This window comes from Acromyrmex echinatior, chromosome 10 (genome assembly GCF_024713525.1).
Source record: "Acromyrmex echinatior isolate Ae372 chromosome 10, ASM2471352v2, whole genome shotgun sequence".
In the NCBI taxonomy this organism is placed as follows: domain Eukaryota; kingdom Metazoa; phylum Arthropoda; class Insecta; order Hymenoptera; family Formicidae; genus Acromyrmex; species Acromyrmex echinatior.
This window is the reverse complement of record NC_141861.1, coordinates 2,861,244-2,877,687: the sequence shown is the minus strand read 5'-3', so window position 1 is coordinate 2,877,687 and position 16,444 is coordinate 2,861,244. Positions and strand designations below refer to the sequence as shown.

Sequence of the window (16,444 nt, the reverse complement as noted above, 5' to 3'; positions counted from 1 at the left end):
GATCTTGTGGTTCTGTTCTGTGCATGTTTCATGGATTAGACAAAGACGACAATCAAAGTCTGATTGTGTTCGCTTTGTCGAACTCACCTAATAGCACGGAACAGAACCACAAAATCGCGGACATTATCTGGATTTGGTAACAGCTACTAAATCGCAACCATGAAAAAGAAAAGATCTGTTATTATTCCGGAAGTAATAAAAAAAACATAAAATATAAAAAAATATTGGTAAATATTTATATAAAAGAACATTTATATTAACATTTTTTAAACACTGACATATAATTGTTTTATATTAATTAGTTGACTGCTCCTCTATAATCTTTTTGAATACAAAAATTATTAATTTAACAAAAATATACATATATGTAATAAATAAATTTATATTAACGATCACAAATTTATACCAATAGTTGATAATGTGGACGTTCTTGAATTATCTCTGAGCACCACAAATCTTTTGCGCGTAACTAAAAGTTTTATCACTGCTAATATCTGACTTTAGAATTGATAAATAAAAATATATGAACAGGGAAAAAGCTTTATATATAATACAGTCTACTCTGCAGCGATTTGGTGATCATAGATTATTGTATAATTACATACAAAATAATTAAAATATATAAAAAATCTACATAGTTTTACATTGTACACATTAGCACGTAGATATAGATTATTATATTTTATGCATAAATGCACAATTCAAATTTAAATTTATATACCGTTAATATTGATTGTCTTTATCAACGTCTTTGAATTAACCGATAAGAAAATATGCGAGAATTTTAAACAAGGAATTAATCAATTGCAATCGAAGAGAAGAATAATCGACTATGATTGGTCAATGTTTAGGTATTGGCTTATTGCAGAAAGCCTATAAAAGAGATTCCATACGTGTGCGACGCATTACGCTAATAATAATAACCTAATTAGGAGATGATGGTTTTTTAAATGATTTCTAAACGTATATTTTTTATTAATTTTACATTATTCATGATTCATTTTCAAAATTCACTAATTTAACATTTATTTAATGTTTATTAAATTTTTTTTAAACATTTATATGATGTTTGTTTTTTATGATTTATTTATTTAAAATACGATTAAAAAATATTTATTTATCTGACGTTTATTATAAATATGTACAAAATATTATTTTTTAAAGCTTAAATTAATAAAAAAATTTCGGATCGGAATAATAAAATAATTATGGAAGAAAAGTTCACACAATATAATTGCGTTAAGTGTACCATATATAGCCAATAAAAACTATGTACATCGATAGTTACAAGTGGCGTGACGGATAAGGTACGAGACTCTGAGGCCCCAGGTTACAAAACCCGGTCGATAAATGAAAAAGATTAAAATATAATTAAATCAGAAATTAATAAATAAAATTAGTCGTCTAAGGTTTTTAGATTGGCATAAAAAAACATAAATTAAAAAAAAGATCCAAAATTATTATTTTTTCTAATTTTATTTAAATAATTTTAATATTAAAAAATGTCTTTTTTAAATGTTTTTAAATGTTAAATGTTTTTTCAAACGTTAAATAAACGTTTCTTAAACGTTAAAAAATGTTTATTCGAACATTACAATAAAGATTTTTTTAATCAAATATAGGGGACTTAACCGATTATTTTTAAAAACATTGTCTGCTTATTGGGACGTAAACAATAATAAGATAAACCGATATTCATAGCCAGTTTCTTATTTCAATTAATAATTCTTATTTTAAGTAGCAATATTTAAAAATGCTAATAAGGCTGCAAATGCTAATAATTAGCAATAATTTTAAATGCAATAAGAATGTTTTATGACAGTATAAGATTTAAATAACAATTTAAGACTTAAGTTTTAAATTCAAACGGATTATGAATACTAGCTCTCTACATCACTATGTGAACAATACAAGTAAATAAACATCTAAATCTCTACGTATAATATACATTAGACATTAGCCATATTGACCTTTATTCGAGAATATGTGCGAAAAGAAGATCATCTTTCAATGTGCTAATTGAAATGGTGTCAGATCTATTGAAAAAGAAGTTGAAAAGAATTTAAAACCATTGAGTTTTTCCGGATTAAATTGTATTTCACAAATCATGACATAATTTCGATTCTAATTTTCTGCACGGTGACATAATGCCAGTGGAGAGTCAGGATGCAAAGATCCAACAAAATGTACATTTGGATCCGATCGATAAAAGGGAGAACGATAACAAGGAATATAGGTAAAAGCAAGCATATACTCAGCAGTCACGATTTCGATTGCATTAAACGTGAGAAATAATATAATAGCAAACTTTGGAAAGAAATATTATAATACATTTAAATTTTTTAAATGATTGACAAAGTATACAATATTCTTACTTCTCATTCTATTATTGTTTGTTTTATCTTCAAAATTTAGAGCCATCAGATTGCCAAACGGTTTAGAAGCTTTGTTAATATCCAATGAAAATTTAACGTTTTCTTCTCAAGAAAAGCAGGTATAAAAAAGACAATTTAATTTGTATTTTAGGACTTACTAATGTTTTTAACTCATCAAATATTTATATTTAAAATTAATATTAACAATAAACTTTAAAATCATAAAACATATCCATTTTCATAAGATTAAAGCAGTGTATTATCAGAAGTTTTGATTTGAAAAATTTAATCTTCTGCACTGCAGATCAGTTTCCATGAAATGATTTCGAAATGTGTGTACAATTTCAAATTGTTTACTTCATTCTGCGGATTATGTTCAATTCTACCCATTTAATACTGCGTATAATGCACGATGTGTATACTCTTACATTTTTTTAAACAGGCATCATGTAGCTTATTCATAGACACAGGAAATTTCAGCGATACGGCAGAATTTCCGGGCGTATCATATTTCTTACATTATATACTTTTTCAAGATCTCAAAAAATCTTCAGAGGTATTAAAACATGATACCTAAATTTACCGTAAATTTATTTATTCGTATATTTAAGTATTTAAATATCATTTTATTTGCAGCAATGTACTTTGGACAAGTATATTAAAAATCATAATGGTATTAATTATGTCTCAGTCGACAACGAGCATACAATATTTTACTTTGACATCGAAGAAAAGAGCTTGTTTGTAGCTCTCAAGAGATTTGGTGATTTTTTTATTGAGCCTATAATATCGAAACAAGTACTTATAGAACAACATGACGTACAAAACGGTATTATAAATTGTAATTTAAACACTGTTGTCGCAACTTACAGTCTTGATATACTATGCTTATATAGAGTTTCAGAGAAGTTTACGTAAAAGACAGAAGAGATACGACCAACTATTTTCCTCCTTCGCACAAACTGATCATCCAGCCAACAAGTTTTCTGCAGACCATTTAACAAAATTGCACGATCATATAGATTACGACAAATTGTACAATGTGCTAGCCAAATTTAAAAATCGCCACTATAGCGCTCACCGAATGAAGCTAGCAATACAAGTAACTTTGTGAAAATTGCGACGCGAGAATTTTTTATTACTTATAGAGTTTATGACTTATAGAGTTTATTACTTTTGTTTATAAAATAAACTTAAATCATAACATAATACGTCTTTTTATAGTCGGGACTATCGTTGGATGTAATGGAAAAATTTGTCACATCGTGTTTTGCTAATGTGTCAAATAACGGGATATCTCCAGATAATTTTTCCAAATTTAAAAATGATCTCCCTTTTGATACTCCTGCTTTCCGAAAAATATATAAAGTTAAGGAAAATTTGGGACTTTTTACACGAGTATGTGACTAAAATTTGAGCAGATGTAAAAGAATTTAGGTTTATACAACGTAACAATACAAATAAATATAAAAAAAAATTTTTCTTTTGCAGCTAAAAATAACGTGGGTCTTGCCTTCGTTCCCCAATTATTATAAATGTAATTCATATCTATATATACCTTGGATTCTTGAATATAAAGGAAAAGGTTCCTTAATTAGTTATCTACGCCAAAAGCTGTGGAGCCCTATATCAAACGATAAAGTGCATTGTGAGATTCAACAAAACTCTTTGTACTGCTCAATACAGCTCACCATAGAACTCCATTCTGAAGAACTAAAACATCTGGAAGACATTTTAGATGCGATATTTTCTTTTATCAATTTACTAAAGAGAGCGGGTCCGCAGAAAGAAATTTACAATGACATGTGTGAGAGTAAAAAAAATATTGGGTAAAGTAATTTTAGAAATAAATATATGTATTTAAGAAGATTGAAGAGAAAGGCCAACCAACATATTTGTGGAACATCACTTATACTTGAAAATCTTTTTAGATTTATTAGTTACGACATAAAGTCAATCTTTTTGAACTTGAGTAAGAATATGCATTTCTATCCGTCGAAGACTTATATAATTAAAAACGAGCTTGATTCCAATTATAATGCAAAAGTTATACAAACATGTTTGAATTATTTGACGCCTGAGATGGCGAATATTATGATTTTCTCCAAGGATATTAATGATTTCGAAATAAAGAAAATTGAACCATGGTGGCAAACGGCATATACGGATATTGAGATACCGAAAGAGTGGATCAAACGTTGGAAAGTCATCGAGCCATTACCCGAATTTTTTTTACCTTCACCGAATATATTCTTTACCAAGAACCTTCTTCTAATGCCGATATCAAAAGAAGCAATTCCGAAATATCCTATAAAAATATACTGTAACTCTATGTCGGAGATTTGGTATTGCCCGAAGTTTCATTTGTCAAAATGTTGTATGCACTTCTATTTTATTTCACCTCTGAAACTTGAGTCATTGAAGAAGTAAGTAGCATAGGAAATGTAACAATAATATATTGTAGCAGTTACTGTACTTGACATTATATGTATACCAATTTTTAACTTATGATTACTAATAATATCATTTTTATATAATTATTTACATCTTATTGAAAAAGACGTGAATATTAATGACATTTTAGTGGAGTTCTCATGGATATATACTGCGAACTATGGAAACCGATATTAGCCGAAGAATTATATCCAGCTTCATTGGCTGGGTTTATATATGATATCAATATCCTTAACAATGGTTTTACATTAAAAATAAGCGGTCTTAATGAAACTCTGCCAGTAAGTAAACGTTCGAAATGTGATTTAGAGTTATAAAGACAAATTCAAAATATATCATTATATTTATTTTGCAGCTTGTAGCGACTACTTTTGCACAACACATGGTGCAATATTCATGCTTTATTACAGAGGACATATTTGAAAATGCCAAAACTCGACAAATGCTGATATATTTAAATTCAATTAACATACCTACAACTTTCATCAAGTATTAACTACTGACTATTTATTATATCAGGCATTATTACAACGATTACAAAATTCTTATGATAAAATAAATGATTAACTTATTAATTGTAACAATCGATATCATAAAATAAATTATATCACGTTACATTTTTGCTAATCAATAATATCTTTACTCTTGCTTGCAGAGACATGGCATTATCGATACTAAAACTCGACCATCATTCACTAATTGATATGTATAATATTATACAGAATATCACTTTCAAAGACTTTCAAGGCTTCGTGAAATCCTTTACTGAACATCTATACATTCAATGTCTCGTGCAAGGAAACATGACGCCGTCTGCTGCAATCAATACAGTAGAGCAATTTATTAACACAATTAATTGTAGCCCTTTACATCCAAATACAATAAAACAGCTTAGAGGCACTCAGATACCTTTGGGAATAAGCTATTACAAGATTAAAATCAAAGATACAACTTCCTTAGTAACAAATTATTATCAAGCCGGCGTCACAACGATTGAATTATCGACATTAATCCATCTGATAAGCGTAAGTATTAAAGGGATTCTAAAGTGAAGCGCTAACTCCGAGGAGATCGCTTTACCGAAAAATGCGACACATTGACAAATCTTTATATATTATTGCATCAATATTTCACTCACGTATATACATAAAGATTCGTAGAATAATAACGTTTTAATTAGACTTTTAAATCAAATTCTAAGAATTCCATGTCATTAGTATGTAAACTATCAGTCTGTAGATGACAATTTCGTAAGTACAGATTGCAAAACTTTTATATCAAACAAATGTTGTTTCGATATTGATAATGTCATATTGGAGGAAGAAATGATAAAGATCTTAATTTAAGTCAATTTTTTCGTTCTCGGCGTAAAGTCTATCACACTGATACGTACGTATTTATGCGTATACTTTAATTCTGGAAAGAGATTTTTAAATTTGTAAAAGAGAAAAAATGTATTTATTATACTAATATTGCTTTTAGTCGATGATATAGACAACTTAAGGATCCCTTTAAATTATATATTGTTGTTTTGTATATTTGAATGAATGGAATCTTTAATGTATATTCGCTTATTTTTAAAAGTTAATGAAATATGAATAAGATCTTTGATTATTACTATTAATTTTACCTGCACATCATATTTACTTGGATTTGTTTTCAGTATATAATGGGCCATAAGTTAAGCGAAGATCAATCCTTTAAAAAGTTTTGGTATACCAACGTCGACTTTAGAAACATTAACGGAATTTTAGGATACTCTATTACTGTTTACACTCAATACACAATCGAGTACATTGATAGGACGATCGACAGATTTTTGAATGAGTTTAAAAACGATATGGAAGAGCTCACAGAAAAGGAATTGGATGTTTATAAAGAAACGTTCCTAAAATCTAGATCATTTGACGATGCCAATCTTGAAAAAGAAAATGAAAGAAACTGGAAGGAGATCATAACGTGTACTTACATGTTTGATTTACATGAACAGGAAATACTTGCTCTAGAGAAAATAAATGTTAATAAGCTGAGAGAATGGCTTGCAGATCACACATTCAACGGAAATAATTTTAGAAAATTGAGTTTACAAATTGTAGGAAATATTCCAAAAAAATTGAAATACGTTGATTTAACAAACATAAACGACGATTATCAGTACAATTCAAATAGATATCATTATATTACTAAAGTAGAAGATTACAAGAAAAAACTTTTCATATTTCCAACAAATCCTCTCAGAGCACAGTATAAGTAACACATTAATGATTTAATAATATAATGAAAATGAAATTATAACTTTTATTGTAGTAGTGTGTAATATTATGACATTGAGGTTTTTTTTTAATAATTAAGTAATTAAATTTAAGCTTTTTACCTTGTCATAGTAACTACGTAATAAACTAATCCGAATATTTTTTGTAATTACATTTATCATACTTCTATATTTTTTGCGATGAGCCGTTATGAATAATAACTGTTATTATAATAGCTAAAAAACTTTGCATTTAGCTTCGGGACTCGAATTTTAAAGTAATAGAACAAAATTTTCTCACATTAAAATTCAAATTGTTAGCTTTATATGTTGACGATACTTTTCTTTAATAAGAAAATATAAACAGATATATAACGAAAACATTATAAGTAACTATAATATAATAACTAGACAAAAACATATACTATTATAATAAAGGGGGATGCTCGTTAGGATGTAAAGTACTTGCTCAAGATGTAATTTTTCATATTTTCTATTTATATTCTAAACACGACAAAATATTTTCAATAAAATATATATCTCACTCTCTTTTTTTTTCTTCTTTCCCTTTCTTCTCCTGACTCATATCACCAATTTTCAAACTTAACTTAATTCATTTAAAATTCGTATTCTGTTACAAAGGCCGCATACCAGTTGAAGACAAGACTTCTATAAACTGAAACGGCTGATTCGGCAAATATTTTACTTTTGTGTATGCATATATATTGTGTAGGAATTGCATTTTAAATAAAATGATGAAATATTAAATATTATACTTCCTAGAAAAAGAGGAAATTTTTTAATTTAACTGCTTTTTAAATCAACTGCACAGCTTCATATGCTTTCGGAAAAAAAAATTTTGCTATTCGGCGACAACTGGCGAGTATAAAAAAAAGGCAGAGCATTTGCTTCTCAAAAATGAGATTTTGTGATCATTAGTAAGTAATGTATAATATAAATAATTAAAATTAATGAAACATTAAATAAGGGTGGGTTTAATACTTTAAATAAACATCATATATATTCTTTTTTTATATTTTTCTAATAATATTATATAGATTTGTAACTCTTATACATTTTCAAGCATTTATTATTTATAATTACAATATGAATAGTTAACAAATAATTATCTATGAGTATTTCAGAATTCTTCGATAATTAAAAATTTGTTTAAAGTTGACAATTACTAATAGTCAGTCTATTTTTTTCAATTGAACTCCATGCACATAGATTATCTATTTCTTCTTAAGAACAGAAAGAAAAAAACAATATAAAAAGTTTAACTCAATTTATCAACGATTCTCATTCAATATAGCATTACAGTTTAAAAAAAAAAAGAAATTAGGCGTGATTCATTAAAAGTTTGTTCTTATGGGGGCATATACATCTAGAGATGGTGAAAAAAATGGATTATGTTAAATAATGTGTGAAGTCTAATGTCCTAAAAACATTTTTGTAGATTTATTTGGCGAAAAATTGAGAAGTTACATGAAATTATAGACGAGTAGGTTCGAGTGGACTGAAAACGACAGGTACGCGTGCCAGCGACAGTGCAATTCACGCAGATGAAAAAAACATTCTTCTTTTATTCATTGTGTTTCTCAATAGCATTTCTCAGAGCTGCATTTAAAAATACGAATGGTTGATGGTATAACAACTTTGTCTGAAAAAGCAATTGAAAAGATTGAAACGTTAGCAACGAAAAGTATGATCCGCATATAAAACTTTAAATGCGTTTCTCTCAAAATGTGTTTCAATTTGCGTGATCACTTGAGGATGGTGCGACCGATCGACTTGCAATTTTACACTTTTTCTACATATTGAAAACTAGTTCCTAGGACGTAAGATTTTTTTCCTACAATGTTTAGTTTTTTTTCCACAGCCAAAAACGAGTAAAATTAAAAAAAAATTGTTATGTTAACTTTGTTAACATTGAATCAAATGTAGGGGACTTAACCCATTGTTTTTAAAGTTTTTAAAAATGTTCTTAAAAATGTTTTTTAAATATTTTTAAAAACATTTTTAAAAATATTGTCTGCTAATTGGGAAGTAAACAATAACAAGATAAACCGATATTCATAGCCAGTTTCTTATTTCAATTAATAATTCTTATTTTAACAATATTTAAAAATGCTAATAAGGCTGCAAATGCTAATAATTAGCAATAATTTTAAATGGAAAAAGAATGTTTTATGACAATTTAAGATTTAAATAACAATTTAAGACTTAAGTTTTAATTCAAACGGACTATGAATACTAGCTCTCTACATCACTATGTGAACAATACAAGTAAATAAACATCTAAAACTTCGACGTATAATATACATTAGACATTAGCCATATTAACCTTTATTCGAGAATATGTGCGAAAAGAAGATCATCTTTCAGTCAATGTGCTAATTGAAATGATGTCAGATCTATTGAAAAAGAAGTTGAAAAGAACTTAAAATCATTGGGCTTTTCCGAATCAAATTGTATTTCACAAATCGACATAATTTCGATTCTAATTTTCTGCACGGTGACATAATGCCAGTGGAGAGTCGGGATGCAAAGATCCAACAAAATGTACATTTGGATCCGATCGATAAAAGGGAGAACGATAACAAAGAATATAGGTAAAAGCGAACATATACTCAGCAGTCATAATTTCGATTGCATTAAACGTGAGAAATAATATGATAGCAAACTTTTGAAAGAAATATTACATTACATTTAAATTTTTTAAATGATTGACAAAGTATACAATATTCATACTTCTCATTCTATTATAATTTGTTTTATTTTTTTAAATTTAGAGCTATCAGGTTGCCAAACGGTTTAGAAGCTTTGCTAATATCCAATGAAAATTTAACGACGTCTTCTCAAGAAAAGAAGGTATAAAAAAGACAATTTAATTTGCATTTTAGGACTTACTAATTTTTTTAACTCATCCAATATTTATATTTAAAATGAATATTAACAATAAACTTTAAAATCATAAAAGATATCCATTTTCATAAGATTAAAGTAGTATATTATCAGAAGTTTTGATTTGAAAAATTTAATCTTCTGCACTGCAGACCAATTTCCATGAAATGATTTCAAAATGTGTGTACAATTTCAAATTGTTTAGTTCATTCTGCGGATTATGTTCTACCCATTTAATACTGCGTATAATGCACGTGATGTGTATACTCTTATATTTTTTTTTAAATAGGCATCGTGTAGCTTATGCGTGAACGTAGGAAATTTCAGCGATCCACCAGAATTTCCGGGCATATCCTATTTCTTACATTATAAACTTTTTCAAGATCTCGAAAAATCTTCAGAAGTATTAAAACATAATACATAAATTTACCGTAAATTTATTTATTCGTATATTTAAGTATTTAAATATCGTTTTATTTGCAGCAATGTACTTTGGACAAGTATATTAAAAATCATAATGGTATTAATTATGTCTCAGTCGACAACGAGCATACAATATTTTACTTTGACATCGAAGAAAACAGCTTGTTTGTAGCTCTCAAGAGATTTGGTGATTTTTTTGTTGAGCCTATAATATCGGAACAAGTACTTATAGAACAATATGACGTACAAAACGGTATTATAAATCGTAATTTAAACACTGTTGTCGCAACTTGCAGTCTTGATATACTATGCTTATATAGAGTTTCAGAGAAGCTTACGTAAAAGACAGAAGAGATACGACCAACTATTTTCCTCTTTCGCACAAACTGGTCATCCAGCCAACAAGTTTTCTGCAGACCATTTAACAAAATTGCACGATCATATAGATTACGACAAATTGTACAATGTGCTAGCCAAATTTAAAAATCGCCACTATAGCGCTCACCGAATGAAGCTAGCAATACAAGTAACTTTGTGAAAATTGCGACGCGAGAATTATTTATTACTTATAGAGTTTATAATACTTTTGTTTATAAAATAAACTTAAATCATAATACGTCTCTTTATAGTCGGGACTATCGTTGGATGTAATGGAAAAATTTGTCACATCGTGCTTTGCTAATATGTCAAATAACGGGATATCTCCAGATAATTTTTCCAAATTTAAAAACGATCTCCCTTTTGATACTCCTGCTTTCCGAAAAATGTATAAAGTTAAGGATAATTGGGAACATCTTACACGAGTACGTGAAACGAAATTTGAGCAGATGTAAATGAATTTAGGTTTATACAACGTAACAATTCAAATAAATATACAAAAAATTTCTCTTTTGCAGCTAAAAATAACGTGGGTCTTGCCTTCGTTCCCCAATTTTTATAAATGTAATTCATATCTATATATACCTTGGATTTTTGAATATAAAGGAAAAGGTTCCTTAATTAGTTATCTACACCAAAAGCTGTGGAGCCCTATATCAAGAGATAAAGTGGATTGTGAGATTCAACAAAACTCTTTGTACAGCTCAGTACAGCTCACCACAGAACTCACTTCTGAAGGACTAAAACATCTGGAAGATATTTTAGATGCGATATTTTCTTTTATCAATTTACTAAAGAGAGCAGGTCCGCAAAAAGAAATTTACAATGACATGTATGAGAGTAAAAAAGACATTTATAGGTAAAGTAATTTTAGAAATAAATAAATGTATTTAAGAAAATTGAAGAGAAAAACCACCAACATATTTGTGGAACATCATTTATACTTGAAAATCTTTTTTGGTTTATTAGTTACGACATAGAGTCAATCTTTTTGAAACACTTGAGTAAGAATATGCATTTCTCTCCGTCGACTTATATAATTAAGAACGAGCTTGATTCCAATTATAATGCAAAAGTTATACAAAAATGTTTGAATTATTTGACGCCTGAGATGGCGAATATTATGATTTTCTCCAAGGATTTTAATGATTTCGAAATAAAGAAAATTGAACCATGGTGGCAAACGGCATATACGGATATTGAGATACCGAAAGAGTGGATCGAACGTTGGAAAGTTATCGAGCCATTACCCGAATTTTTTTTACCTTCACCGAATATATTTTTTACCAAGAACCTTCTTCTAATGCCGATTTCAAAAGAAGCAATTCCGAAATATCCTATAAAAATACACTGTAACTCTATGTCGGAGATTTGGTATTGCCCGAAGTATTATTTGTCAAAATGTTGTATGCATTTCAATTTTATTTCACCTGTGAAACTTGAGTCGTCGAAGAAGTAAGTAGCATAGGAAATGTAACGATAATATATTGCAGCAGTTAATGTACTTGACATTATATGTATACCAATTTTTAACTTATGATTTATTAGTAATAATACAATTTTTATATAATTATTTACATCTTATTGAAAAAGATGAATACTAATGACATTTTAGTGGAGTTCTCATGGATATATACTGCGAACTATGGAAACGGATATTAGCCGAAGAATTATATCCAGCTTTATTGGCTGGGTTTATATATGCTATCAAAATCCTTAACAATGGTTTTACATTAAAAATAAGCGGTCTTAATGAAACTCTGCCAGTAAGTAAACGTTTCAAGTGTGCTTTAGAGTTATAAAGACAACTTCAAAATATACCATTTACATTTATATTGCAGCTTGTAGCGGCTACTTTTGCACAAAACATGGTGCAATATTCAAGCTTTATTACGGAGGACATATTTGAAAATGCCAAAGCTCGAAAAAGCCTGACATATTTCAGTTTAATTTCCTCACCTGCAACTTTCACCGAGTGTGTATTGACTACTAACTATTTATTAGATCAGATATTCTTACAACCATTACAAAATTTTTATAATATATGATTAAAATAAATGATTAACTTATTAATTGTAACAATTTATATCATAAAATAAATTATATCACGTTACATTTTTGCTAATCAATAATATCTTTACTCTTGCTTGCAGAGACATGGCATTATCGATACTAAAACTCGACCATCATTCACTAATTGATATGTATAATATTATGCAGAATATCACTTTCAAAGACTTTCAAGGCTTCGTGAAATCCTTTACTGAACATCTATACATTCAATGTCTCGTGCAAGGAAACATGCCGCCATCTGCTGCAATCAACACAGTACAGCAATTTATTAACACAATTAATTGTAGCCCTTTACATCCAAATACAATAAAACAGCTTAGAGGCACTCAGATACCTTTGGGCATAAGCTATTACAAGATTAAAAATATCACCAAATATAAACTTTCCTTAGTAACTAATTATTATCAAGCCGGCGTCACAACGATTGAATTATCGACATTAATCCATCTGATAAGCGTAAGTATTAAAGGGATTCTAAAGTGAACCGCTAATTCCGAGGAGATCGCTTTACCGAAAAATGCGACACATTGACAAATCTTTATATATTATTGCATCAATATTTCACTCACGTATATACATAAAGATTCGTAGAATAATAACGTTTTAATTAGACTTTTAAATCAAATTCTAAGAATTCCATGTCATTAGTATGTAAACTATTAGTCTGTAGATGACAATTTCGTAAGTACAGATTGCAAAACTGTTATATCAAACAAATGTTGTTTCGATATTGATAATGTCATATTGGAGGAAGAAATGATAAAGATCTTAATTTAAGTCAATTTTTTCGTTCTCGGCGTAAAGTCTATCACACTGATACGTACGTATTTATGCGTATACTTTAATTCTGAAATGAGATTTTTAAATTTGTAAAAGAGAAAAAATGTATTTATTATACTAATATTGCTTTTAGTCGGTGATATAGATAACTTAAGGATCCCTTTAAATTATATATTATTGTTTTGTATATTTGAATGCATGGAATCTTTAATGTATATTCGCTTATTTTTAAAAGTTAATGAAATATGAATAAGATCTTTGATTATTACTATTAATTTTACCTGCACATCATATTTACTTGGATTTGTTTTCAGTATATAATGGACCATAAGTTAAGCGAAGATCAATCCTTTGAAAAGTTTTGGTATACCAACGTCAACTTTAGAAACATTAACGGAATTTTAGGATACTCTATTACTGTTTGCACTCAATACACAATCGAGTACATTGATAGGATGATCGACAGATTTTTGAATGAGTTTAAAAACGATATGGAAGAGCTCACAGAAAAGGAATTGGATGTTTATAAAGAAATGTTCCTAAAATCTAGATCATTTGACGATGCCAATCTTGAAGAAGAAAATGAAAGAAACTGGAAGGAGATCATAACGTGTACTTACATGTTTGATTTAAATGAACAGGAAATACATGCTCTAGAGAAAATAAATGTTAATAAGCTGAGGGAATGGCTTGCAGATCACACAATGAATGGAAATAATTTTAGAAAATTGAGTTTACAAGTTGTCGGAACTACTCCCAAAAAAGCGAAATACGTTAATTTAACAAACATAAACGACGATTATCAGTACAATCCAAATAGATATCATTATATTACTAAAGTAGAAGATTATAAGAAAAAACTTTTCATATTTCCAACAAATCCTCTCAGAGCACAGTATAAGTAACATATTAATAATTTAATAATATAATGAAAATGAAATTATAACTTTTAGTGTATTATGATATTGAGGTTTTTTTTAATGATAAAGTGATTAAATTTAAGCTTTTTACCTTCTCATAGCAACTACGCAATAAACCAATACGAATATCTTTTGCAATTACGTTTATCATACTTCTATATTTTTTGCGATAAGCCATTATGAATAATAGCTGTTATTATAATAGCTATTATTGTATAACTATAGAATTTTTGCATTTTGCTACAGAACTAGAATATTCGAAGTTAATAGAACAAAATTTTCTCACATTAAAATCAAAATTGTTAGTTTTATATATTAATGATACTTTTCTTTAATAAGAAAATATATGTATATATAAACAGATACGTAATAGAAATTATAAGTAACTATATAACTTTATTACAAATAATATTATAAGTAACTGTAATAACTAAACAAAAACATATACTGTGATAGTTAAGGATGTTCTGGATCCCTAATTATCGCTACAGTAAAATTATCGGATATTGGATACCGGTTATCGGAGCAGAATGTAACATCGTATATCCGGTATCCGATAAGACAATTTCTTCAAGTGTATTATATTATAATGAAGCTTTTTTTAATGATTGATTAATTAAATTAAGCTTTTTATTATTGCACAGCAACTATACAATAAAGTAATGTGAGCATTTTTTGCAATTACATTTATTATACTTCAATATTCTTTTCGATGAGCCGTTATGAATAATATCTGTTATTATAACAGCTAAAAAACTTTGCATTTTGCTACGGGACTAGAATTTTGAAGTAATAGTATAAAATTTTCTCACATTAAAATTCAAAATTAGTTTTATATATTCACAATACTTTTCTTTAATAAGAAAATATAAACAGATATATAATGAAACTATCATAAATAATTGTAATAATTAGACAAAAACGTATACTGTAATAATAAAGGAGGATGCTCCTCAGGATGTAAAGTACTTGCTCAAGTTGCAATTTTTCATATTTTTTATTTATATTCTAAACATGACAAAATGTTTTCAATAAAATGTGTCTCTCACTCTCTTTTTCTCTCTTCTTTCTCTTTCTTCTCCTGACTCATATCACAAATTTTCAAACTTAATTTAATTGATTTAAAATTCGTATTCTTTGACAAAGGCCACATACTAGTTAAAGAGAAGACTTCCATAAACTGAACGGCAGATTCTACAAATATTTTATTTTTGTGTATACATGCATATTATGTAAGAATTGCATTTTAAATAAATTGAAGAAATATTTAATATTATACTTCCTAGAAAAAGAGGAAATTTTTTAATTAAACTGCTTTTTAACTGTTCAGCTTCCTATTACTTCAGAAAAAAAATTTTGCTATTCGGCGATAATTGGCTAGTTTAAAAAAAAAGGCAGAGGATTTGCTTCTAAAAATCAGATATTGTGATCATTAATAAGTAATGAACAATATAAATAATTTGAATTAATGCAACATTTATTAAGGGTAGGTTTCGAGTTTTATACTTTAAATAAACATCATAAATACTCTTTTTTTTTCTATTTTTCTAATAATATTATATGGATTTGTAACTCTTATACATTTTATTATTTATAATTACAATATGAATAGTTAGACAAAAATATTCGTTATTATCTCTGAGTATTTCAGAATTCTTCGATAATTAAAAATTTGTTTAAAGTTGACAATCTCTAATAGTTATTCCATTTTTTTCAGTTGAACTCCATGCACATAGATTATCTATTTCTTCTTAAGAACAGAAGGAAAAAGCGATATAAGAAGTGTAACTCAATTTATTAACGATTCTCATTCAATATAGCATTACAGTTTAAACAAAAAAAAGAAATTAAACGTGATTCTTTAAAAGTTTGTTAGGGGCATA

The 16,444-nt window shown here is 27.9% G+C and overlaps 3 protein-coding genes across 6 annotated transcripts; all 3 read left to right on the top strand.

Moving 5' to 3' along the window:
- Window positions 1-377: 377 nt before the first annotated feature.
- On the top strand, window positions 378-14,665 carry LOC147908214 (nardilysin-like). 4 transcript variants are annotated; one of them, XM_087410071.1, is made up of 8 exons: window positions 378-2,236; window positions 2,416-2,494; window positions 10,277-10,663; window positions 10,731-12,243; window positions 12,404-12,554; window positions 12,630-12,763; window positions 12,942-13,317; window positions 13,956-14,665. In XM_087410071.1, exons 4-8 carry the CDS (start codon window positions 11,801-11,803, stop codon window positions 14,544-14,546), a joined length of 1,695 nt encoding a protein of 564 aa, XP_087266197.1. In that variant the 5' UTR covers window positions 378-2,236; window positions 2,416-2,494; window positions 10,277-10,663; window positions 10,731-11,800; the 3' UTR covers window positions 14,547-14,665. The 4 variants fall into 4 exon arrangements, with proteins under 4 accessions (XP_087266197.1, XP_087266196.1, XP_087266195.1 ...); XM_087410070.1 differs by having other exon boundaries at window positions 10,277-10,936; window positions 11,040-12,243; XM_087410069.1 differs by having other exon boundaries at window positions 10,277-12,243.
- LOC105143891 (nardilysin) lies at window positions 2,773-7,624 on the top strand. Its single transcript, XM_087410538.1, has 10 exons — window positions 2,773-2,931; window positions 3,012-3,204; window positions 3,272-3,477; window positions 3,600-3,773; window positions 3,867-4,204; window positions 4,307-4,801; window positions 4,960-5,110; window positions 5,185-5,318; window positions 5,485-5,854; window positions 6,493-7,624. The coding sequence occupies exons 1-10, from the start codon at window positions 2,788-2,790 to the stop codon at window positions 7,081-7,083; spliced, it is 2,796 nt and encodes a 931-aa protein (XP_087266664.1). The 5' UTR covers window positions 2,773-2,787; the 3' UTR covers window positions 7,084-7,624.
- Window positions 9,607-11,243, top strand: LOC105143897 (nardilysin-like). Its single transcript, XM_011052458.2, has 6 exons — window positions 9,607-9,695; window positions 9,876-9,954; window positions 10,277-10,390; window positions 10,471-10,663; window positions 10,707-10,936; window positions 11,040-11,243. The coding sequence occupies exons 1-6, from the start codon at window positions 9,607-9,609 to the stop codon at window positions 11,241-11,243; spliced, it is 909 nt and encodes a 302-aa protein (XP_011050760.2).
- Window positions 14,666-16,444: the final 1,779 nt, after the last annotated feature.

Bases quoted from the DNA above. Each gene is read 5' to 3' on its own strand.
- LOC105143891 (XM_087410538.1), top strand. From the start codon at position 2,788: ATGTGTATACTCTTACATTTTTTTAAACAGGCATCATGTAGCTTATTC. The intron at 3,205-3,271 runs GTATTATAAATT...ATGCTTATATAG, and splicing joins ACAACATGACGTACAAAACG to AGTTTCAGAGAAGTTTACGT. The intron at 4,205-4,306 runs GTAAAGTAATTT...AAATCTTTTTAG, and splicing joins GAGAGTAAAAAAAATATTGG to ATTTATTAGTTACGACATAA.
- LOC105143897 (XM_011052458.2), top strand. From the start codon at position 9,607: ATGCCAGTGGAGAGTCGGGATGCAAAGATCCAACAAAATGTACATTTG. The intron at 9,955-10,276 runs GTATAAAAAAGA...TTTTTTAAATAG, and splicing joins CGTCTTCTCAAGAAAAGAAG to GCATCGTGTAGCTTATGCGT. The intron at 10,391-10,470 runs GTATTAAAACAT...TTTTATTTGCAG, and splicing joins ATCTCGAAAAATCTTCAGAA to CAATGTACTTTGGACAAGTA.
- LOC147908214 (XM_087410071.1), top strand. From the start codon at position 11,801: ATGCATTTCTCTCCGTCGACTTATATAATTAAGAACGAGCTTGATTCC. The intron at 12,764-12,941 runs GTGTGTATTGAC...TCTTGCTTGCAG, and splicing joins TCACCTGCAACTTTCACCGA to AGACATGGCATTATCGATAC. The intron at 13,318-13,955 runs GTAAGTATTAAA...ATTTGTTTTCAG, and splicing joins CATTAATCCATCTGATAAGC to TATATAATGGACCATAAGTT.